Consider the following 26581-nt stretch of genomic DNA (forward strand, 5'->3'; position numbering starts at 1 on the left):
TCAGCACTTACAATTACACTAGAAAAATGTGAATGAAGCTGTGATATTATTAATTGGAGACTAGACTAGAAATGGCTGAATTTCCGCTCAATTGATGTATCATTGAGGCCCTCCTGGAATTGTTAAATGCATATTCATCAACATCTTGCTTTGAGATGTGTAATTCTATATTTATTTTGCTTCAAGTTCATAATGGTGAAAAGGAAATATGTGAAATTACTTTAATGTATTAAAATTCATTCATTGCAAATTAGTGAGAGTTGGATTATTGGCAATATAAAAATGGTATACACATGAAAAAATAGCACGCACATGAAAAAGAGCACAACTACATGTAGATACAAATACGTAAAAGAGGAGGAAAATTCATTATTACTGTATATTCACTGTATATAAATCTTGGTACAAAAATAGGAAAAAGATCAGCATGAGGCAATAAAGAAGGAACATACATGTAGAAAATTAAAGTAGAGGAAATATGAAGAAGAGGGGAGATGAGGAAGGAAAAAGAAGTACAGATAGAAAGGAAATAAATAAGGGGGTACCTGAAAGTGGGATAAACAAATAAAGAATATCTAAATCTGCATTGAATGAATTTGTATCTTATTCATATTTGATGTGAATTTGGCATACTGGAAAATTTATCTTTCAATTAATTTTGCTCTTTTTACATGTTTTTAGAGAGAGTAGGGTTCTAGTACATGGCACTGAGAATTTGACATTTCCCACATGATGTAGCGTTTAGCTGTCAGTTGAATGTCTTCTTATTGTCTTCTTGAATGTCCTTTTAGTTTAAGATACAGTGGATACTATGAATTCAGAACTACACTTTTGAAAACTGCTTGAAGTGCTATATCTAAAGTTCCAAGCTAGGCACGTAATGTGTAGTATAATAAAGTAATCAAAATTGTAATATAAATGGTTGGGGACAAACGCAACATTGACTATGCAAAGCATGATTTCTTCAATTGTGTGCATGATCCTGTTTCAGAGTGAATATAACTACAATCTGCAATACGCTCATTCAATCTCCAAGATTGAACCCTTAGAAATTCTTGTTCTGCCAAGTCTGTAAACGAGTCTGTTATTAAAGCAAAGTATCCATGGTTTCCGCTTCTCCCTGTCTATTTGTACAAAGCCAATTTGCGGGGCATTTAGCTTGGTAGTCAAACTCGGACTCTAAATTGATTGTGACATTTATTTATTTTCTCATTTGGCTGAAAGTCGGTGCAGCCAACTGACGAAAAGCAAGAGCTGGTAATGTATCGATAAATGGAATTCATTGGTCGGTCAAGGATACGTGACTGTGTACTCGCTGTACTGTATGCCTGTATTGTTTGCAGGTCAATATCTACAGTTTTTGGTATTGTTTCTTTGTTGTTATTACTAATATTATGCTATAGATGTAGATTTATACTTTAAAGGGCTACTTTAGCCTTATTTTAATTGAATAAAAACATTCTTTTGAACAAAATAATCCTGGCTGACAATATTTTTGGAAATTGAAATCAGACTTGCTATAGGAAATAACATGGTTATGGGATTATTTTGATAAAACAGTTATTGCATGGCAGTTATCTTGAAAATATGGGAGGGCTGAAGATTTTGCATTTTGATACATGATTTTTTTCCTTATCCCTGGAAACAAATGTAAATACACGTACAGCATTGATTACCTCCACACATTATGAAGTGCCAATCTTGTTTTGTAGAGCAGAAAAAAAATGTAATTCAAAAGAAAATGTGGGAACTACTTGTATGACCAGCTACAGTACAAAAAAAATGCTGTAAAAATATAAAATCGTTTTAATGATTTTTCCAGTGTTTTGCTGATTTAATAGGCCTGCATAATTTATGTCAGTGTACCACATATTCTAGCAGTTGCCATTTACTGGATTCTGGTTCGTTGACAGTAATTTCTGTATGCATGAAGCCTTTCATATTTTATTCATGTATTCGAAAAACACTTAATGACAGGAGAACACTGCAGCTTTATTTGAAATTGTTTATTTGGATCTCTCCCACATTGTAGTAAATTATGAGAGATATACTCAGATATTCCATGAACCAAATCACAAGTCTTCTTGTACTGGCATCCTTGGTGTGTAGAGATATTTATTGTAATTGGATACTTTTGCTATTGAATTGAAATCCTAATCAGTTTTGATGACCTTGCTGTTGTTGTTTATTTCAATTAGAAACAATTAGTATGACAGTCTTTTCGGACCTCAGAGATTGATTCGGACAAATCATAGTACTAGTGAATGAACTGAATACAGTGAATACAGTACAATTATTTCCACAGCTTTTTACATATTTCATGTTAGACGGGTATTGTCATTCTTTCATTGCTTGGCATCGTGAATGACGCACTTCACATGACAAGAAAGACGGTCATTGCCCTTGGCACAAACCATAATTCATCATAAGTTCATATAATCGGCTTTGATGTATGGTGCCCGACTAGTGACCATGCTTTCTTTGAATATTTTTCAATTGCAACATATTACTATTAACTATAATAGGATAATGATAATGAATAACTCAAAATACTAATAAATAAACTTAATACAATGGGTGATTTCAAGTCCGGTGTTGGCCTTGGTGTTGGTGTTAGTGTTGAAATTTGGATTGCTTCCCCTTGCTCCAAAACTAATTCAGATTTTGGAAAACTTATCCAGATCACATGATTGACATCTCAACAACTAGTGAGTGACTTTTCGGGACCATCTTCATGTTATTTTTCACTATTTTTGGTGTTATAATCATGTAAAAATTCACCTAACACCAACACCAAAAGGTCAACACTGAACTTGAAATCACCCAATGAGTACATTTGCTCAATTGCAGCTGTGTACCCATAACCGGTCATAACAATTGCTCATGCGACAATTGTTCCGGGCTTTACTTTGTCTAAGATGTAGGGTTAGGATTACAATAGGGTTTAGGGTTAGGTTTAGGGTAGGGTATAGTGTTAAAACCATGCAGAGTTGAAGTTGATCTATCAATTAGTGTGTGGAATTTAGAACAGAGCAATTGACTTACCGCCATACTTTCATTTTGGCATCATATTGAACGATTTCACATGACTGCCTGGTGGGGCATCATAATAAATCGGCAACAATGAAGATGGTCTTTGCCACTTAACTCAAACCATATTCACTATAATTATGTTCATATCTCATCAAGATCAATGCATCAAAACTCAGGTTAAATAGTCTGTGGTCAGCCACTAGGGATGCATTCAACCTTGATGAACCCATTAATCACAATCAAAAGCTTCACTATTTTACCTGACTCTAACGTGTTAATCAAATCATCATCATGATTGGGGGGGGGGGGGTAGAGACAACATCAAATATATTCTTAATGGGTGCTCCAGACTGAAGTTGATTATGCGTTGAATAACTAGAGCACAGCAAGGACTGTTGTGTTGATTGGTGTATTGAGATGACTGCACCAGTCATTTTACTCTGGTGTTACATACAGGACCACATGTCATTTTACACCGGTGTTAAATTTTCAGGTTAATTCAATACCTACATGTACGGGTGTTATCACAACACCTTTGGTTGTTTCATTTACACTGTTTGGTGTTCAATCTCTAGGGTGTAATTTTAACACCTCTGTGCATGGTCCTCTAAAAACACCTAGGTGTCAGTTTAAACACCCAAGTTTTTAGAGTTATTATTTAATGCAAAGCACTGGAAAATCATAAAGTTGGATGAAGAGTAACAAAGGAATGGAATTATTCAGTCAATTAAACAAAAAAAACTCAATATCTTGCATCAATTTTTAAGAAACTTTTAATGTTTTGTTTTTTTAATTTCTTTTCATATAGATTTCAAGCTGGAGTATAGGTCCTGTTGTATAGGTCTAGAATATGATTATGCGTATGGGTAACCAAATGCAACACAACAAAAATAGCTGTAATACGTGTAGTAGATGATCAATGGATTATGATTTGTATTCACTTCAGAGTATTCAAAATGAAAATATCTCTGAAGAATTAAACTTGCAAAACAGTCCTCAATATCAAGAACAGACGATATTGTATTTTCTCAAAATCATTTTCATAAAAAACCCTTTGACAGAAATGCCAAGGAGAGTCAGTGCTGAATGGTGACCATTAATTCCATCAGGTCCCTGGAGAATGAACTGCCCTCTGTCCCCTCCCAAGATTTCAGAGAAAAAAATACTTCTTTCGGAAAAAAAAACATGTCACAAATCCTGAAGGTTTTAAATACATAAATATATAAATAAATAAATAAATAAATAAATGAATGAATAAATGAATGAATAAATAAATAAATAAATAAATGAATGAATGAATGAATGAATGAATGAACGAATTAATTAATAAATGAATAAATAAAAATATTTGATTCTCCAGTGACTGACGTTTCTTTTAAGTTCACTCTTCTGCCATTCTTACTCCAGCGATAACCACTTTGTTCATATCCACTTTAGATTCATAGATGAATAGAACGTGGTGAGAGCATTGGTTTGGGTGAAATTGTGTGGTGCGGGGATGCGGCCATGCATGATGATCCAATTCATCCTTGTTCACATTCAGAAGCTTCCTTCCCTTGTACATGTATTGTATGTGTACAGGCGGTAATGGATAATAATAAGCAGTTCTTAGAGACACATAATACCATATAAGATGCGTCTGAACAAAGATGATACTACATGTATTACCTTGAGTACATGTGCGTTGATATGCCAGAATTTCCAAGTGGCCCATTTCACCTATTTGTTGATATTGTAAAAATGAAAATGGGCTAAAGTCAGAATGATATTAATTTGTGGCAATCTTACCAGGTAGAAAAAACGTATTGGAATGAATTCACAGGGTAGCCTCAATCCCTCCCCCTGCCCCCCCCCCCCTCCCCCACACACACACATTAACTCTCTCTCTCTCTCATTATCTCTCCCCTTTGCATTTTTCTTTAATTTTTTTATTCCACGCCATCATTAAGGCTTTGCATATATCAAAGGGGGAATTCAATTAGAATTCTTTATTTTCACTCATTAACTCTCGTTTTATAATGTATTTCCATGCCTGTCAATGAGTGCTATTCACTTATTCAAGTCACATGATATGAATCTTTCTCAAAATAAAGTACATGTAAGTATTTTGATTACCAGAAAATGGATTTGAGAAGTGAGATTTCTATTTTTTTAATGTAATATGGGCTTGTGGTATTCCATGATCATCATTCTATTACATATTGTATTTTCTGCACATGCATGTAATTGCAAAGATTCTGAACTTATATTTCCAACCTTCTGTACTTAAAACTTAGAAATAGTGGACTTCTCCTTAAGCACATCTCTTTCTGCAGGCAGTAGTACTTTGCCTGCGAAAAAGTCAAACCCCAATGATTAATGACTGCCATTTTGTTAAGTACCCTCTTAAACGTTACAGTACGTGCATGAAATCTCATTTTATATCATGCTCACTTAAAGTCAACATTGACTCTGTCTTCCACTCTACAGCACATGGCTTATACTCTATAGATTTCACAGATGGGACGTAATTAAGAATAAGATACAGAAGATGCCTCGATCCATTGGTCAATTACAGTGATTATAAGCTCATTAATTATGCATGACACCTTCAATGGGCCCCGTCTTACAAAGAGTTACGATTGATCGAATCAACTACAACTATGGATAGCCAGCAACGTCAACTTCTAAAATACACATGTTTGTTCAAAATATTTTCTAGATATGATGTATATTCATACATGAACTGTTTTCTTGACAATTCAGTACCGGTACATGTATGCTTCTCTTTGTTTTCAAGGACATTTTGCAAATATCCTGTAGAAAAAATTATGACGCTGATTGATTGAATCAATCGTAACTCTTTGTAAGACGGGGCCCAGGTTCTGCGTTGAAATATTAGTGTTTGTGTTTGGGCTGGTTTTTACATCAGCAGAGTACCGCTACCAATTTTGAAATTAAGTTGGTCCCAGGATGAATCTCACTAGGTGTTGAACTAAAAATAGTGTGATTTAAATTCGTTTTGTAAACTCAGATTAGGTGTTTGAGCTACATACAGGGAGGCATTTTAACTTTTGCCTCTATAACCAAATCTGAACTTAAAATCATACAGTGGAAGAGCCTATGAGCAATAGCCATACCTGTAGAATAGATGCCTAAATGGAGACAGACTGCTCCAAATACATTAATTGTAAAAATGTTATCAAAAAAATATTATCAAGAAATATATATATTATTTAATAAAATATTAAAAATATTATTAAATTACAATGTTCTTTCTTTAGCTCATTATGAACTCTTATGTATTCTGCTTCAGGAATTATATTGATGATGATAATAATAATAATAGTAATGATAATAATAATAATAATACTATAGCAGTCAATGTTTCTATAAAGAGCTGCATATTATTACCTCTACTTTAGCATGGCAGAGTTAAATTATCCATCATTTTCTAATTTAAAAAAAATATTATGTTGATGATTAATCTTTTATGATTAAGCTATACATTTGTCCAATTACATGTATCAGTCACAGAGTGAACCCAGCATACAGCACACATACATGTACATGTACACGTGTGTAGAATCCTTGTCAATGTAATTATCTGATAACAATGGAAAATCACCTTTTCATGGGGGTTTCAATGAAAGCTTAATATCTGGGGCCCTGTTGCTTCTCTGTGGAATCCTTAATTATGAATGGCCGCTGAGCATTGTTACCATGGAAGTAACTAATAAGCAATGATCAAATTAATGTAATAGTCATTTTTATGAATTGTTACTTCGAGATGTTACTAGCTGCATAATTTTTAGCCCATTTGTTGTTCAATATCTATTCTGTTTTAGTGCTTGTGTTCTTGAGTTGATACCAAGTCTTATAGTACTGCTAATTCCTGGGGAGCGTTTCATCAACATTTTTGTCCGACAAGTTGTCAGATCTGACATCTTTCCTTGATTCTGATTGGCCGAGAGCCACTGTTACTATGGTAACTGTCGGATAAAACAGGGGAGTGTTTCATCAACATTTTCATCCGACAAGTTGTCAGATCTGACATCTTTCTCTGATGTTGATTGGCTGAGAGGTACTGTTACTATGGTAACTGTCGGATAAAATGGGACTTGTCGGATAAAACGTCCGACAAGTCCTTTCATGAAACGCCCCCCAGGACTTATCGGATAAAACGTCTGACAAGTCCTTCATGAAACACTCCCCAGGGCTCAAGTCCAGCCCCAGTATACACAGTAGAGCTGAAAGCTATATGCAATCAGCATCATTATACTTGATCACAACAGATGTCCTGAAGAAGTATATAAGACACCGTTCTCATTATACTTTTTAAAACTAATTTCTTGGAAACCGGTTCAGGAAACCAGTTTGGAAGATCAATTTGCTAGCGTTCCCATGTGATCAGCTGAAAGAGGTTTTCAAAACCACTTCAGATAAAGTGATCTTGTTGCTATGGAAATGCTCTCAGTGGGGGTGACCTGTTTCGCGCAAAATTCAAAACCGCCGCATAGATGTTCTACACACAGTTTGTGGAGTAGCGCGCTCAAAATGTGCGAAGATCGCTTCCTGAAGAACGGGTGTGTCCTCACGTACGCTAAAAACCAGTTTAACAAGGCAAAGTGATCTTGAAAACTTCAATGCAAGGTAGCTTTCCGAACTGGTTTGGAAGATTGCTTCCAAGATCGCTTTGACCGTTCTTATCACAAGTTAAACTAGTTTCCAGTAAATTAGTTTTAGGGCGGTAATGAGAACGGAGTCTAAGTGTATGTTGGGAGTTAGGGAGGAGGTCCATTGACTCTTTCTCTTGAGCATTAGTCTTGAGAACCTTTCAGAAATATAATCTGAATTGCTATTTGGTCTGTCATGATGAGTATATAGAGCGTGACTGACCTGGGATTTGTACTCATCTAGCCTAATGAAATTCTTTGAAAGTTATTAGCACCAAAGTTAGTATAGCCTCATGAAATGACACTAATATCAAGCCATGTGTGCACTTCATATTACATTTGTTATTGCCTGATTGTTGAACACTGCTGTCCTAGATGATTGTGACCAATGATGATTGACAGAATAAGGTAGCCACTGAGCTGCTGAGGCTTCTCATTTCACTATCTTCATCTTGTCTTCCATGGGATATGTTTGCCTTGGTTTTTTTCTGCTTTCAAGGCAAACTTTTTCTTTAACTACAAATTGCAGTTTATTTTTTTTCCATCGTCGTTTAGATTTACATACATGTATAATGTTTGTTCTGATTGCCTTTTGATATTGCAGGTAATTAGGGAATAAGATATGTTGAAATTAAACAAGTTTGCTTTTGATAGAATGAGAGGTATATATACTGTATCTCTTCCTAGTATATTCTCATACCTGAGAGTTAAGATGAAATGGAATTCATTATTAAACATACGGTAATCAGGGTTTGAGATACAACGTGCCTTGAGGGTCTCTTTAAGTTTAAAAAGTCAATTAGTCAATAAGTTGTCAATTGGGCACTGTATATTAAGAGAGTTATGCATGTAGCACTTTAGTCTGTGAAAGCCTTCGAATCTAAATACCATAAGACATCACACTTTTGTATTCTAAATCAAATTTTGATTATTTCTTTTAACATAGATCTGTCTTGTAGCAGCTTTTAAACCAATCACCACAATTTGGTACGGGTATATTCATGCGCAATACACACTGGCATAGCATATGTTATTGTGCAACCTATCTGTATTGATATCATCATAATAAGGTGGCGATCATGAAACCAAAGAAAGAAGAATGAACTTAGAAAGTGCACACCTGAACCGCAAATTCCGTATACCCAGTAATGTAAAGAACATTGATTCGATTAGAGCTGGGAGCCTCTCCCGAGCCAGACATGGGGTATTTTCGCTCGGTGACTACAATCTGATTAACACGTGCTGCATGTGCTTGTAGAAATCGATGAAGCTCATGTCAAAAGTTGTTTCATCTGCTTGGATGAAAGGCACTAAATGGAGTACCAGTGCATGGGTGCAGTCAGCAATTTCTTGAACAACACACTTGACAAGTATTTGAAAAGTATGTATTTATTTCTTTATTAATACCTGCATGGACAATAACAACTAGCTTTGTCCAAAAGTGCTAAAACTTTAAAAATTAAAATACTTTTAATGTGCATTGTATACCATTGCTCAAAAATTTCCAGTATTATATATGTAATGAACACTCAGTCGATAGATCTAAAGACTACAACCTTTCTTGCAGGGCAGGAGGTGGGTGCTTTTGGTGATTAATATATTAAGGACAATATAAGGTTTTTGTCTCACCTGCATAGCAGAGTGAGACTATAGGCGCCGCTTTTCCGACGGCGGCGGCGGCGGCGTCAACACCAAATCTTAACCTGAGGTTAAGTTTTTGAAATGACAGCATAACTTAGAAAGTATATGGACCTAGTTCATGAAACTTGGCCACAAGGTTAATCAAGTATTACTGAACATCCTGCCTGAGTTTCATGTCACATGACCAAGGTCAAAGGTCATTTAGGGTCAATGAACTTAGACCATGTTGGGGGAATCAACATCAAAATCTTAACCTAAGGTTAAGTTTTTGAAATGTCATCATAACTTAGAAAATATATGGACCTAGTTCATGAAACTTAAACATAAGGTTAATCAAGTATCACTGAACATCCTGCATGAGTTTCACGTCACATGACCAAGGTCAAAGGTCATTTAGGGTCAATGAACTTTGGCCAAATTGGGGGTATCTGTTGAATTACCATCATAACTTTGAAAGTTTATGGATCTGATTCATGAAACTTGGACATAATAGTAATCAAGTATTACTGAACATCCTGTGCAAGTTTCAGGTCACATGATCAAGGTCAAAGGTCATTTAGGGTCAATGAACTTTGGCCAAATTGGGGTATTTGTTGAATTACAGCCATAAATTTGAAAGTGTGTTGGTCTAGTTCATAAAACTTGGACATAAGAGTAATCAAGTATCACTGAACATCCTGTGCGAGTTTCAGGTCACATGATCAAGGTCAAAGGTCATGTAAGGTCAAAGAACTTTGGCCACGTTGGGGGTATTTGTTGAATTGCCATCATATCTCTTTAAGTGTATTGGTCTAGTTCATAAAACGTGGAAATAAGAGTAACCAAGTATCACTGAACATCTTGTGCGAGTTATAGTAGTTTTCAAAATCAGCACTGCTGCTATATTGAATCGCGTGATGCAGGTGAGACGGCCAGAGGCATTCCACTTGTTTCATGTTTTGTTCTAATAGGATCCATGTTTTTTATGAGCATTTTGGTTGACATTTAAACAGGATTGGGTCTTGGGGTAATATCTCTTCATAGGTTTCAGCCTGTTAACAGTTGTCAATATTGAATATAAATGTAGAGACAATATTATTTTATTTCCCATTGAAAACATGAGTCACTCTGTCTACATTGAAATCTAAAATTGAATCAATATCAGCCAAAAGAAAAACTCAATTTATTAAAGAATTTTGAAAACAGCCAAGCTCTAAACTCATTTGCGATTTCCAAAATAATGGGCGAAACATATAGTGGCCAGGTAATATGAGGCAGCTCATAAAAGCATACAGCAAACCATCTACCATGCAATATTCCTCTGGACTATAAAACAATATGCCTACTTTCTGATTTCTTAAAGTTCAAGGAGATTTTTTATGGGGTAATTGGGGTTTATGGTGTAGCATTGGAGTGGGATGATGCTTTTAAAGTAATGAATATTGCCCTCTGTATAGCAGGAATGTCCTTGGAAATCTTGAGAGGATGACGTATGTTTCATCTCCGACTATATGTGGAGGTGGCTGCTTGTATGTTTGTGAAGAAAAATGAAACTTGCTTCAAAGCAAATTTGCTTTTCATGACTAAAAAAAGTAACAATTGAATTTGATGTCTAATAAAAATGTTTAAATGTTTGTTCTAACCATGCATTCACAATTTCACATACTCTTATATCAAGGAGATTCTATTTTTAAAAATCTCCTTGCCCTTGATGTCAACTGTTGTTAAAAGCTACCTAGAGATATTTTGTAGGGAATAGTCTTAAGGGCTTTTACAAAGCTTTTTTTCCATAGCATTTACCAATTTTTGAAAACTTTCAGATGTTATATTTTGTGGAATATTACCTCAGAACAGGATTGTGTACATAGTTTGATATATAATTTTTGGCATTTTGCATTTGACAGAAAGGGACAAAATTATTGTTTTCTATTGATAAGCATGATAAAATCTCTTTATTTATACAGTAGCCTATACAACAGTTCACAACAGCGATGATTATTATTGAAACAGACATTTAGTATTATGTTTAACCTTTTAGGTAAACCAGTCATATTTAATGAATACGACGATGGTAAAAATATTTGTTAAAAATTATGAGAAAAATGAGTGTCATGTACATAGCACATTATTAAATCCCCCCCCCTTCGTTTTAACACATCCCTAACACTGTTGCATCCACTGGTAAGATCTTTGGATGTTTCATGTGAGCTTCATGATTGTAATTAATTAGTGAATATGAAGCCTTGATCAAGGTGATTATTACACATCGGGTCACAAATAACAAATGAAGCATCCATGTGTAACATATTGGTTTGCTTTGTTTACTCACATGTGGATGAAATAATTCCCCCATGCTGAGAAAATATGTTGGAAGCTTTAAACTAGGAACAAGATTATAGCAAAAATACATGTGGGTGCAAACAATGGCATACCTTGAAAGTCCATTTGGGGGCACACATTTTCTGGCAACTAAACGAAAGAGACATTGAAATTCTGTTAGGAGGTAATCCAGCCGCCCTCCTCAGATATGCAATTGGATGACAATCTGACAAAAATCAGAAATCTTGACAATATCTAATCAACTAAAAATCATCCACATTTTCTTCTGAGGAAATCTGTAAATTTTCCTTAAAAAGGAAGTTTATCAACTCCAACAACACTCCCAGTTTCCCTCTCAGATTTTTTCCAAGGGGACTTCATCACATTTTTGCCATAATATGAAAATGTGCCTTTTTGGAATAATAATAATATAGGGTATTTATATTGCGCACATATCCACCTTGTTAGGTGCTCAAGGCGCTCCTATATTACCCGGCTAAGCTAGGCGTTCATAGCGCACACAGCTTTTTAAGGAATTACTTCCTACCGGTACCCATTTACCTCACCTGGGTTGAGTGCAGCACATTGTGGATCAGTTTCTTGCCGAAGGAAATTACGCCATGGCTGGGATTCGAACCTACGACCCTCTGTTTCAAAGTCCGAAGACTAATCCACTGGGCCACAACGCTCCACAATAACACCTTGCCCCCAAAGTATCAAAATTTAAAGCCTATATATGCAGAATTCTGAACACTTCCTCTACCAAAAGCATCCATGAGAGCATGCAGAGGCTGCTGGGTAATTTCTTTTCCGATGAAGATTCTATTCATTTGTTTGGTGATCCATGGAATCTTATTTGTCAATTGATCACACTTCACCTCGAGGAGGTTAACTGTTTTGATTCCTCCAGCTGCTTCGGCTTTAATGAAAAAACCCAAAATCAATGCCAACTCTGCCTTACGTTACATTTGACGGTAAAGAGCTTTCTCCGCCGTCGTGCCCAGGCTATTCAATCATGGGTTGGTTAAAAGACTCTTCAAATCTTATAACAAGAAGGCATATCTATTTATCATAAGAAAGCTGTTAATGCTGTTTACTATATTAAATAGAGAGTAGTTGTTTAACAGTTTAAACATGTGTTCAGAATTTTAAACGATGCTTTATTTATTGAAACTTGAAATATCAAAAATTAACTTAGTTGTGTATTAATTAAACTGTTATTGCTGTAAAGTTCATATAATGAACAGTGTTGTATGAAGATTTTAAACAATGTTTATTACTGTTTGAAAACATCAGTATAGGATAAGTTAGAGTGAAAAATATAAGTGTTCTGTGATTGAATCCAGTATATCTTATTTCTTGCTGTTCAAAATGGACCTTAATTACAAAATAAAATAGGTACACTCCCATCAAAAGACTTTCTCATTTAAATATCAATGAGTTGGGCATGTAACTGTTTTGTGAAAGTATCAAGCAAAACTTTTAAATGTCATAACATTCTTATTTTACATCCGATTTAGCTGAAATTTTCAACATTATGCTTGTTTGATTTTTCACTATCGATTCAAATCAACATTTTTCTTGGTGGAGAGTAAATAAAGGATGATAAAAGCATTGGTTGAAAATTAATGTAAAAAATAACATTATTGTTTTTAAGTTTAATTTCTAAGAGAGATATAAAGATACCTCAAACAATGATGTCATCTTGCTTTATAGTTCATGCATATTTTGTGAGGTGATGATATCACAAAGACTCCATTGCTGAGTTATAGATTTAAATGAGGATCAATAACTTTCTTTCTATTATTTTCTAAAGCATTCATTGAATTGTTCCTTTCATGCTGATTGTTATTGATTTATTTTCATTATTTTTACTCCTACATGTACCTGTCCTGATTAAAAATACATTTTTTCAACATATAGACTTCCTTTCTTAGTCAATATGAAGGTGCCATATTTAAATTAAAAAGTGATCAATACTTGCGACAATTGATAAGATGTGAACAGAATACTAATTGGCTCAGACAGAGTATTGAAAGAATAATTCTCTCTCAGGGGCGGCAATCCTTGGGGTGCCGGGGGGCACAGTGCCCCCCCCCCCCCCCACTTTTTGAAGCTCTGAAAAAGTGTCCTTTTTCACGCAAGAAAAATGCCCCCTCACAAACAAATACTGTGCCCCTTTCACCTGAGAAGGACCCCTTTTATGTGTGAGCAAGTACCCCTTGCCTTCTTGGAGGGGTCCTTTCTTGAATCAGTGCCCCCTTTCATACCTGAGAATGACCCGTTTTATGCCGTTAGCAAGTGCCCTTTTGCCTTCTAATAGGCACCCTTTCTCATATCATTGCCCTTTTTTATCCAAGAGAATTGCCCCTCACAAACTTGTTCTGTATCCCCTTTCACCTGAGAAGGACCCGTTTTATGTGTTAATGAGTTCTCTTTTAGAACAAGAAAAACAATATTCTAATTTTCATGGAGGAAAAAAACTTGTAATAATCATATGTGCCTTAAGTTTCATGAGTCATGTGAGTGGGGTAGATAAGCAGTGGTGTACAGATGGGGGCCTTAGGGGGCTCTCCCCCCCCCCTAATTTTTCATTACCAAGACAAAAAAGAGAAAGGAAAAAAATCTATAACAAAATTGGATTTTCGTTATAAAAAATGTCAAAATATTTGCTTGCTCGCAGCTTATCATATATATTTATTATTATAATCATTATATTTAACGTGATACGACATATCTAGCCGCCTCAAAATTTTTGTCTCATTATGCCCTGTAAATAAGTCATTTGTTTTAAGATAGTGCCCCTTTTTTCCCTGTGCCCCCCCCCCCCACTTTCAAATTCGCTCCGCCTCCCCTGACAATTGAAGGAGAGAATACAAGTGCAAAGTGTTTTCCGGTATTCATTGTATTTGGTGATGCATGGAATCTTGTTTTTCAATGATTGATCTTCCTCCACCTAACAGAACATACTCTTTGAACGGGCACTTTCACACCCACCCATCATGAACCTTTAAAATATGAGAGCTTGTTCAAACCTCTAAAAAACAGCAGATAATTCACATTCACACCAGCGTGAGCCTGCTATAGGTCTCGTAGTTACGGGCCTGCAACAAGATTTGCATTCCTGTGGCCCCTTATCAAAGATTTGCACAATTTTCTTTCACCCTTCATAATCATGACCCAGCAACCAGAGAGAAGTTACTGTGAAAGTTCTCACAATTAACATCTATAGTGTTTCGATACCGGCTAAAAACCTGGTATTTTTTGTGATTGGGTGGGTGTAAAATGACCGAGTTAATGTTTTCCTTCAGTGCCATTGATGTGTGAAACCCATGATTAACGTGCTGTCAGGGACTCTCTTAATATTCATGGCAATCCAGACAGATATAACAGACAATACAACTTTACATCATACACATGAATACACCATATATAGCAACTAACGAAATAGATCGATCGCTTAAAAGCTGTCTGTTTTTCACGGCAATCCTAAGAGATACTACTATCCTAGGACATAATTGAATTGAATTCATTTATTCATTTTCCATTAAAAAATATACAAAATCAAGAATACACAATCAAACATTACAAAGAATAATAACAGATGATTATCATACTTTCAAAAATGCACAATTGTTCATTTTATATATACATGTGAGGAGATTTTGATGCCCATGAGAGCAGTGTGCTTGTTGAGTTGTGTCACCCAGAAAAATGTAAATCAATAAAGAATGATGGATAAAATGATTGAATGGAATACTAAAAGGAGAAAAACTTCCATAGTATTACATCAAGATATACAAGATTTTTATAACTAATAACTAGATTCTTATACGTTCCCAACACACCCACATAATGGTTTATCAATGTGGTCAAGAATCAATTAGTTTGTCAACAGCATATATACTTGAAAAAAATGGGTTTCTTTTCTCACTATACCTAGCAGCACTTGATTTACAGGTCTTCAACTGAAATACTTTTCGTGAAATAAATACAAGTACTTAAATAAATCTGTTCTGTATTCAGGCCTTATATATATTTGGTGTTTTAGGATGAGGACACTTTTCTTCTATAGGTGACATGTCTATACACAGCAGCACTGGGAATATTCAAAAGGGCACAAAAGCATACAATGAGAGGAGTAATGAGCCAAAATCAATAGAATTTCCAAGATGATGTCCTTTGTGGCCTTGGATTAATTAAAAAATTAAGGAAAAAATAATCCATGTGCATCCAAATCCATGTACTTGTGTTCCATGGTATTCATGATAATGATAAGAACAAATTGCAAAGAGAATATGAAAGGGTAAACATAATTATCGATTTATTGGCATCCGCGTATTGCAGAGTATCATCGAGATTACCCTTAATCCTGTTAAAGATTCTTGGTGGATTTGCCTTGAAATGCTTCAACTTCAATTTGCATATTATTTACTATTATCTTGGATGTTAGAATCCATTTCATAAATGCTGGACATGTAATTCGAATCCCATTGAAATTTGTAAAGAAATTCAAATCCATTCAAATCTACTAGTAAGTCTTTGGGATTCCGAAGAACAAAACACTAAATAGTATCCAATGTACATGCATATTTGCACAAGAGTTATCGATCTTAACTGCCTGTACTATAAATTATTTAATATGATTTGTACTTGTTTTCCTTAATCCGATGAAACTCTCCTATAAATAGAAATAAAGACAGCGCAGTCCTACATGTAGCACAAAGTTCAATTAATTTAGCTGTGTGTGGATCCTTGGCAATTTAGAATACTCTAGGTTGTGTGGGGTGAACGGCAATATTGCTTTCTCTCCAATTTGCAGACCAATTGAACAACTTCTGGACCATCGAGTCGTCTTGGTAATTTAGCCCCTCTATCCTATTCTCTCCATCTCCAATCCCCTTTCATTGTATCAATATCCTTTCCCTGCAGTGCTACATATATTATTCAAGAGGAGCATCTTCTACCCCTTTGGCATTTTTCAATCTCCCATTTCTTTATTCTACTCGTCTTCTTTCTGTATTTTGCCATCTTTTTTTTTTGTTCCTGGTTTGATGTTCTTGTGTAACAAGAGGAGTGCACATACTTTTTGAAATCATCCTAAAGTGGAATATTCTATAATCATCTTTCATTTATAATTGTGTAAGGTAATACATGTATATCTAGATCAAGAGGTGGAAGTGGGCAAAAACAGATATTTTCTCCTTGAAATGTGATGCCACACCTTTGGAGGTAACATGGATATACATTGCTATTATAACTTAAGGCTAAAAGCATTGCACACCAGCCTGTTGGAAAGAACATAGTGTTACACAGTGCGCTCACAGTGTGTTCAAATATTGTATGGGTTCACACTGTTAAAAATATGATTCGAATTCAACAATAAATATGAACTTACATTGTGGATACCTCTACAGTATGAGAGTTCACAGTGTATTTGCATATTATTCATACTGTTGAAATGTTCATATTTGAACATTGTGAAGATGATTTCACACTGATCACACTGTGAACACAGTGTGGGATCTGTGTGTTCTGGCAGGGAATGAACATTGAACATTTTATTTGAACAAAAAAATGTAACATTAACAATTTTCAGCTCTTGTTATTTTTTCATTATCTTTTTAAAATTAATTTCGGAACTGTCTGCTTCAAGGGATCTAAAGCAAATTTAATTTTAAACCACATAAGACATTATCTGTTCTTCAAACAATGACAAGTATTGTCAATAATTGAATTGTACACACAATCTGTGCACTCCGTGTTCAGTGAAAGTGATCCATGCTTTCTTGCGTAAGTTTTAAAAGGATAGTGTTCAGTGATGAAAGCAAGGTCTTAGAACCATAATGAAGCTGGAAATACACCTGTATCTATGCTTAGTGAAGCAAGTTGTAATGGCACTAATTTCATACATTTTTATACACCTGTCCTAGACGGGACATATTATGGTATCACGCTCGGTGTTCGTCTGTCCATCCGTCCGTCCGTTAAATTTTCCTTGTAAACACGATAACTTCGGTTTAACGTAACCTAGGCTCATATAATTTCAAGTGTATAATACTAGCATGGATCCCAGGAAGCCTATTGATTTTGAGGTCAAAAGGTCAGAGTTCAAGGTCACAGTAACACGTTTTCATCGTACCCTTCTGAAGTCCTTGTGTACGCAATAACTTCAGTTTAACTTAACCTAGGCTCATATAATTCAGTGTGTATGATACTTGCATGGATCCCAAAAATTCTATTGATTTTGAGGTCCAAATGTTAAAGTGCAAGGTCACAGTGACATGTTTTCATCTTACCCTTCTGAAGTCCTTGTAAACTCGATAACTTCAATTTAACTTACACTAGGCTCCTATAATTCGGTGTGTATGATACTTGCATGGATCCCAAGAATAATATTGATTTTGAGGTCCAAATGTCAAAGTTCAAGGTCACAGTGACATGTTTTTATCTTACCCTTCTGAAGTCCTTGTAAACGCGATAACTTCAGTTTAACTTAACTTACGCTCATACAATTTGTTGTGTATGATACTAGCATGGATCCCAGGAATTCTATTGATTTTGAGGTCCAAAGGTCAAATCGCCACCTTTCACTTTTCTTGCTCAACCAATAACTCTATTTTCTGCGTTACAGGCGGGCGTATTATCTGCTCACCCAAGCGACTCTCTTGTTTATTATGAAATTGGAATTCTTTTTTTTTTCAATATACCGAGATCCAGAAAAAAAGATGACATAAAGCTGTATGATAAGTAGCAATAAGGTCATACAACAATTGATGATTTGATGTGACGGATGCCCTAGGCTCTATTTCATTAAATGTCTAGGCTGCCTTGGTTCGCTTTATATTAGCTTTTAGATTAGTTGGTCAGATTTGAGGTTAAAAGTAACGTAAGGTAAGATATTTACCATGTGATGCTAGCTAGATAATAATTATTCTCTACAAATACTTCTACTACTACTACTTTTAATTCTACTACTACTTCTACATTGTACTACTGCTGCTGCTGCTACTCCTATACTGCTGCTACTACTACTACTGCTGCTACTACTACTACTACTACTACTACTACTACTACTACTACTACTACTTCTACTACTACTACTACTACTACAACTACTACTGCTTCTTCTACTACTACTCCTACTAATTATTCTTCTTCTATTATACAACTACTGCTGCTGCTGCTATTGCTGCTGCTGCTACTACTACTACCACTGCAACTACTACTACTTCTACTACTACTACTACTTCTACTAATACTTATACTACTACTACATGTACTCCTACCACCATCACACTACTGCTAAATACTGATTCTATTACTTCAACCCCCCTGGTTGCGGTAAAATATAACAACTTTCAATATACAGAATAAAGTCTTTTGACCCCTGCTTTTTTTGATAAACAACAGGCTGTGACCTAAAACTGCACTTCTGGGTGGAGTGAAAATGTAACATCTAGATAGGTAGATAAGGATATGATCTCCTCATTGACTTGCTTCCCTCACTTCACGCTTGGAGGGGTCTTGTCAGGTTAGAAGCAGGTTGATTGACAACTCTCCAGAAACCTATAGGATTAGGTTAAAGAAACCACCGTCTCCCCCTGCATCTTTGTCTACTCCATTGCTTGTGACCCCCGAAGACACTGAGATCCTTGGCTTTGTGCTTAACTCGTCATTGAAAAGAGATGTCTTGCATTATTCTGTAATATGGGATATGGAGCCCAGAGGATTCTGCGCTCATCATTCATAAATGGATACTCTGGGGTGTAATGAGTACATCCATTTTGTGGCCTCCTTTCCTATTTATCATCTCTTTCATCATGTTTCATTGCTCTTTGTGTTGCTGACAGCTAATATCTTGTTAGATGATGGATTGAATTGTAGTGACACTTAAGCATCTCATTTCAGGTTTTTTTCCAAAATCTATTTTTTCTGTTTCAAAAATTTGAGGCATATCAATATAGCATTGGTTGTTTAGCTGTCAATTTTCGAAGATTCATCATTACTATATTAAATTTCCTACTTTTTAATCAGAGGACAATCTATAGAGGTACATGAGGAGGCCTACATCTTAATATTGATTACATAATTTACATTCTAAACACACAAGGGGGGGTCAAGGAGGGATAGCGTCATCCATTCTTATTAACAATGCTTTCACTTCTCTGCCCTTTTAAAGGGTGATTTAACCCTTTCCCCCATTTTTAGAGTGTGTTAGTTCTCTAATCTTTATCATGAATATGGATAATTAAAGTATTTAAATTACCTATTTAAAAAGTAAAGTATTTTCAACATTAATTTTATCATTATAATTGACATGTATAATAAGTCCATGCAGTATGCCTTTGAGAGTGTTAAGGTAATTTTTATTTTTGTATGGTCTTAGAACCACTTTTGGTACTAAGGAAACTTTGAGGGCAGCCAATGCAGTCGAGGTGGGGACAATCTGGGCCCGCTGCATAAAGGTTACTATTATAGCTTTGCCATCCAATGGTAACTACCATGATTAATGCTGATTTACAGCCAATCAGAATCAAGGACTCCATGCAAGATACCATTGCATGGCAAAGTTGCCATAATGGTAACTTTTATGCAATGGGGTCCAGGTTTATAATGCAAGGCAAGAAACCTGTCTGTAGTGACCAACCAAGGAAAACACAAAATGTGGTCACTATAGGCAGGTGGCTGCTATAGACAGGTTCTAATACACGCTATCTTCCTCCATGGGAATCGGTTTTAGTGGTCACTATAGGCAGGTGGCCACTAACACAGGTTTGACTGTATAAGCAAGCCTGTATTAAACTGTTTACTAAAACAGATTTAGAAATACATTTTATACTTTGTCAGAGTACACTAGAATAAGCATCTAGTGCTTATTTACAGGTCCTTTAATTTCTAAAACAAAGTTGATAAGTTACCTCTACTCTTTGCACGATGCCTGAATCAGCCCATAATGGGTTTGTTGACCCCCCAGCAAAGAAAATATAGCAGCGATAATTCCAAATAAGAAAATAAAATTAGGAAAATGAATGACTTGTCAGAGGTAGCACCTGCTCTATTGTATGTGTGTATCCCAGTGAAAGGGAATATGAAAAAAGTGCAAGTTTGTATTAATAGCATCCTTATTTTAAATGGAACATGTTATCACCTGCTTATTGGCAACTGAATTTATTAAGTAATAAGTCAGTTTCATCATTCTGATGCTTAGTTTTCTGTTTGGAACCAAGTGACATTAAATGTGTATCTTGAATTAATGTAGTATACCTAGCAATTGAGTCTTTGAAATCTTGTTGGAATGCTGCCCAGGGAGTAGAGAAAGTGCATACATTGTATGCGGCATGCCAGGATCCATTGACCCGGGTAATAAGTATTAAGCACTATTATTACTATTATTGAATTATTGTGCATCAATGTCCTGGTTCCATACATATTGTTTTATTTTATTCAAAATCATATATTTTGCCTGAATTATTTTTAATGGGTTTCTGCATTGAAGTTTTGATTTTTCTTTCTTGGACCATATCCCCCCCCCCCCCATCTTATTCCCTGCAGCTATCATATATATGTTGAAATGTATTTGAATTAAAAACAAATTACCCCCTCCCCCCCAAAAAAAAAAAAAAAAAAAACACTATCAAACACATTCATGTATTCCTTCCTTCTCATTAAAATCAACACTTCATTGTGTTGTTTTTCTCCCTTTCATGAATATTTCAGCCTTATGAAGACTCCATGACATTTGCTCTGTCAACCTTTACTCCTAAATGATTAGATGATAATCAAGCCCATCATAAATTAAACCTAACTTCAAACCTCTTTTGATTCTATCAAACTAAAAGCAATAAAGGTCGGTCACCAAAACACAACTCTATAATAATCCAAATGAGTATGGTACATTATATGAATTATATTCTCCAGTGCATATACTAGTAATACATCTCTCTCTTTCTCTCTTAATTTATGTGTGTCCATGAGCATGATAGATTTAGGCAACTTTTCTTAATACTTAAATGATCAGAAATATATAGAGCTATTGATTTATATTTACTAGTTTTAGGGATTTGAGGAAACATTATTGATCAAAATAATCTTTATGTAGCACCCGGTGGACAGGACACAAGATTGTTGACACACTGATGCAACAACAACAATGATAACACCAATAAAATACATTCTTCGGGATCTCAACACAAATCTTGTTTTCTACAAAAAAAATTAAAATGGCAGTTTTATTATTTTTCATGACATTTGGCTCTTGTCAGAAGATGCTGGAATCAATAGAGCACGTATGCAACATACACATCCTGGTGGTTTCTCAACACAAAATGTGTGAACACTTACTTAAATGCAACTCTCATGGTTGAAAAGAAATGGTGATACGAAAATCACCTGTCACAAACTTGCGTACGTGTTGGAACGTCTGCTTTTATATTGGGACTAAGAAAGAGAAAGTTGGTCCAAAATATCAAAGTCTATGGTTAATTTTTTTTCTCACACATTTATACTAAAGAATATGATTTTGAATGAACCAAGAATGGACAGGAAAAAACCTTCTTATACGGTGTACCAATGAAATGCAAACGTGTCCATTTACAAGGAGTATAAAAAAATATAATTTGCATGGAATGGCATGGGAATGATTTTCTCCATGTTCCATTTTACTTACCTGTTTAATTTGATAGGGGTGCATATGTGGGGCACTCATTGTCGCAGGTATGTTATGTATAAATTCTGTGCAACGTTTTTCTCAGAAGTATTTCTTTTTTCCTTCACTCAGAAATTTGATAGATTGAGGTTTTTGCGATGTGAGAGAAAAAAAATTAGCATAGAGTGGTGAAAACTATTTTAAGAAACAAGGTCTCCAGGAAAATTGAATAAATATGCACTAGGTGTGATTGAATTCATGAATCATATTGAATTTTATTAATGTTGAAACATACGATGCTATAATGCAATTGTCGATGCTGATTTGTTGCAGTAATGTGAATGTGTACTTACTCTGGATGTATCGAAAACCTTTTACACAAACATGATTATGAACTTTTTTATTACTAGTAGTTCTGTACAGTACTTTGTTCTAATAAAAAGAGCAACCTTGACTTATTTTCATTGTATGTTACTTCCCTTTATTTTATATTGAATAAAGGTGATATGTGTATCAAATCATATTTTGCATGCCAGTATGATTTTTGTCACTTCTTAATCAATATGTTTTTTGTTACTTTCAACATATACACATTTTTACACTACCTCTTCTTTCACATGTACATGTATATTATAAAAACAATTACATGCTCTCTTGAAATTCACTTGACCCCTTTTTCTCTCATTCCTTCCCCAGTTACTTCCAGCCAATCCCTCAGGATGTACTTAACATGACCAAGATGTCGTTGACCGGTCTCTTCAGGCAAGACCCTCGCATACCAGCCAAAACCGAGGGCGCCGTGGTACGGGAGTGCATCTTCAATGAACTTGAGAGCCAGATGAAGGAGGTACAGCATCAGCAGTGGCAACACGATCAGGACGAGAAACAGCGGAAGCAGACGGTGGACTATAGCTGGCTCGTCAGCACCCAACCTAAGTATTACATCATCCCGCAGCTTCAGCAGCTTGAACTAGAGGACCTCTGTAGCAAGGTCAAGGCTTGCGAAACGGGGAGGATCATCTCGCGCTTCAGGGAACTGCTCACGCGGCGGCCAGACGTCAAGGAGGTGCCGGCCATCCTCAAGGCCATCATCGTCCAGGTGCTGCAGGAACGTCCTCCAGAGGAAACAATCACAGACTGGATGTGGAAAAAGACAAATAACCTGACGAAAGTCAAGCAAAACATTCGGGTACATCCGTTGGCAAGCGTCTCGGAGCAGGTGGACAGACAGTACGCTCACACTAGAAGTCGTAGAGCCATCAGTGTTCCAGAGTTTGGGAATAGTGCAACACTTAGGAGTAGATCGTTACCAGAATTCTGTGCCAACATGGATAGTTTACCAGTATAGTAATGAATGATGTACCTGAGTGTGCTATCTTCTATTGTATTCTTTATGTTTGGGTTTTGATAACATGTTGGTGTGTGACTATTTTTTTCCTCAAGAATATTATGTCCCCTTCTTCAGGACATGATATTCCCTCTCATCACTTTATTTACTTTAAGTTACGTACTCTAACAGGTATTTCCCCTTCTCATTCTTACTACTCCATCAACTACCAAAGTCAGACCAATATCATAATCAGTATTCATCAAAATATTTGTGTTGTAGCGATGCCTGCATGATGAGAAATCACTTTTAAAGCTGGTTTGATGAGAGCAGATGACAGGCGAAAGATGATGCATAGATCTCCATCAGTATAGCCCAATCAATCAGGCTTCGTCAGCCTCATATTATTCCGCCCCGGTGCATTGAGGGGTTATTTCCATTTAAAATGAGGATGATGATCAGTGACCTAAAAAACACAAACTAGGGGATTGCATTTTGTTTCATTCCATTTAATTGGTGGGTCGAGGGGGTATATTCATAAATGCTTGATCAGTAGTGATCACAGGCAATCCGTTCAATCTACGCTACCATTCATTCTTTGACCTGTATGTTAGTAGGGGCCGTTTCATGAAGCTAGTTGTAAAGCTATACCTTCAACTGTATGCATGAACTATACAAACTAATGAAATACATTTATGGTAAGCCAGGCATGTGTCATATTTTAATTGCGTTAGTTTTAATTAAAATGTGCAGATATTTATTAACAATTCAACTGGAAGTCGACACATTTGCAGCTCAAATTATGTTTTGCCATAACATTTGAATCAAACTATATGATATAATAGTCGCAGTTTTCTCATGGAAAGCTTTGGGCTTAAACTTTGGCGCTTCTTATTTCAGTCAATCGTTCAGATAGTCATGCATAACTTTATGATCAGCTTTGTGAAGCGGTTTCATTTGCTCGGGCGATAATTGCTCCGCTGTAAATTCCACTCACTAACGGAATTATCAAGTTCAACCCTTGATTTTCCACTGTTCCCTTTCCTAGACCTAACATAAAACACTTTTGCAGCTCTAACAAAATAAAGCCCGGAGCAATTGTCACATGGTAAAACAGCCTTCCCCCTCCCTTCCCTGGACTGATTTTTTTTAAATGTATTCATTGTATGCTACCTTTCCACTTCCATCAGCTATTGTTTTGGAAAATGGCAGTGAGATCAATTGAATAGTAGTCATAGACAAAATCAGATGAGACCAAGTGGCTATTTATCAATTGAAAGGGAGATCTGCATTTTACCATTAATTTTACTCAGGTCAAGCAAAAGAGCTTCCTGTTTTGAGAAAATAATTATTTAAAATCATCAAATGAACAGTTCATGTAGCTATCTTTCCAGGTACAATTGCAAAGAAATATTGCATTATTTATGATTGATGTATGATACTTGGAATCCATGTCTTGTTGCTATGTCGATCTGGCAAGCTCTAATGCTATCGAGGACAACAATGACTGTTTAAAAATCATGTATGAAATTGAATATAATTTAATAACTTAAATAACTTAATGAATGTCTGCTGTATTCATGTGCTATATTTGATTGAAGTCATATCCAGACATTTTACCATCAATGCAGCATGGAGGTCAAGACCAACCCAACAAAAAGTGGATTTGTATCAAGAGAGAAAAAATTGACCAGAGTAGCACTAGCTCTGATAATTTCAATAAAATTTGGATGAAGCCCCCGCCTGCCCCCATTTTTTCAGTATACAAAAAGAGCATGAAAATTACTATCAAACAGATTTACGCATGCTCAGCACTACTGGTAAATCAATCCTGATAACAGAAAGATTATTCAGTAGTAAAAACAAAACATTACCTGTAGGCCAATGTGTTATTTGATTTATGACATGAATTGTGTGTAATTGGTTTTATCATGACAAATGGTGATAAAATAATATAGAATGAAAAGAAATGTCTACATTTACTTGTATAAAGAAAACAATATACCTAATCCCATGTTGTGAAAGTGTTATTCATTGTGGAGTCCCTGTTTCTTGTAGCCTACTTGTTAATTTCAAGTTATACAAGTATGCTGTTGTTATAAGCTACTGAAATTAAGGCTTCTGGTTGGCTGAAATAATTTATTACATTGTTCTTCATTTTTTGATAAAATTAAAAAGTTTTATAAAATGACCCGATGAGTGAGAAATAGGACTGATAAGGTTACAAAGTAATTCAAATTTAGGGATCTTTTTTTTTTTACTGATTGCTTTGTAACAAAATGTCTTTTATTCATCAACTGGTAAGAAAATAAATTCAAAACTTTGGCTCAAAGGTGAAGTTCAACCTGATGATAAGGTGTTTTAAATAAAAGCAGAAAACAGAGTGAAGAATAGCGGTAACGGAGAGGGTTAAAAAAAAGTCTCTCAAATAAGAGAGTTATGAATTTTGAAAGATTTGAATTTATGACATCATGGCCCCGTCTTACAAAGAGTTACGATTGATCGAATCAATCTCAAGTATATGGAAATCCATCAATGTCATAATTTTTTCTTCAGGAAATTTGCTCAATGTCCTTTGAAAACAAAGAGAAGCATACTGAATTGTCAGGAAAAAACAGTGAATGTATGAATATATGTAATTTCTAAAAAAAAAAAAAAAAAACATGTATTTTAATTGTTGACATTGCTGGCTTTCCTTAGTTGCAATAGATCAGGGTACCGTAACACAAAGGTTAGCGATTGGTCGCTAATTTCAAGGAACAACTCTGATTGGTTCATAGTCAGTCTACTTAGCAAAATGCGCATGTAACGAGGATCTTGAATGGTCATGTCATTTAACGATTAATTGCTAACCTTTGTGTTACGGCGCCCAGATCAATCGCAAGTCTTTTTAAGTTGGGCCTCATATGTGAGCAACCATCTCATATGTCAAGTAATATATTCCCATTTCTTTCTTTGTTTTAATTAAGGAAATAAGAC

General features: G+C 35.5%; 1 protein-coding gene across 1 annotated transcript in view; it reads left to right on the plus strand.

Moving 5' to 3' along the window:
• The window catches only part of LOC129256570 (protein RD3-like), a 30124-nt gene extending 3878 nt beyond the window's left edge, over window positions 1–26246 (plus strand). Inside the window, exon 2 of the mRNA XM_064096215.1 lies at window positions 22972–26246. Within this exon, the coding sequence (XP_063952285.1) occupies window positions 23006–23623 (618 nt within the window). The 5' untranslated portion in view covers window positions 22972–23005 and the 3' untranslated portion in view covers window positions 23624–26246. The remainder of the gene's footprint in view (window positions 1–22971) is intronic.
• The last annotated feature ends 335 nt before the right edge of the window (window positions 26247–26581 follow it).

This window comes from Lytechinus pictus, chromosome 3, assembly GCF_037042905.1.
Source record: "Lytechinus pictus isolate F3 Inbred chromosome 3, Lp3.0, whole genome shotgun sequence".
Lineage (NCBI taxonomy): Eukaryota > Metazoa > Echinodermata > Echinoidea > Temnopleuroida > Toxopneustidae > Lytechinus > Lytechinus pictus.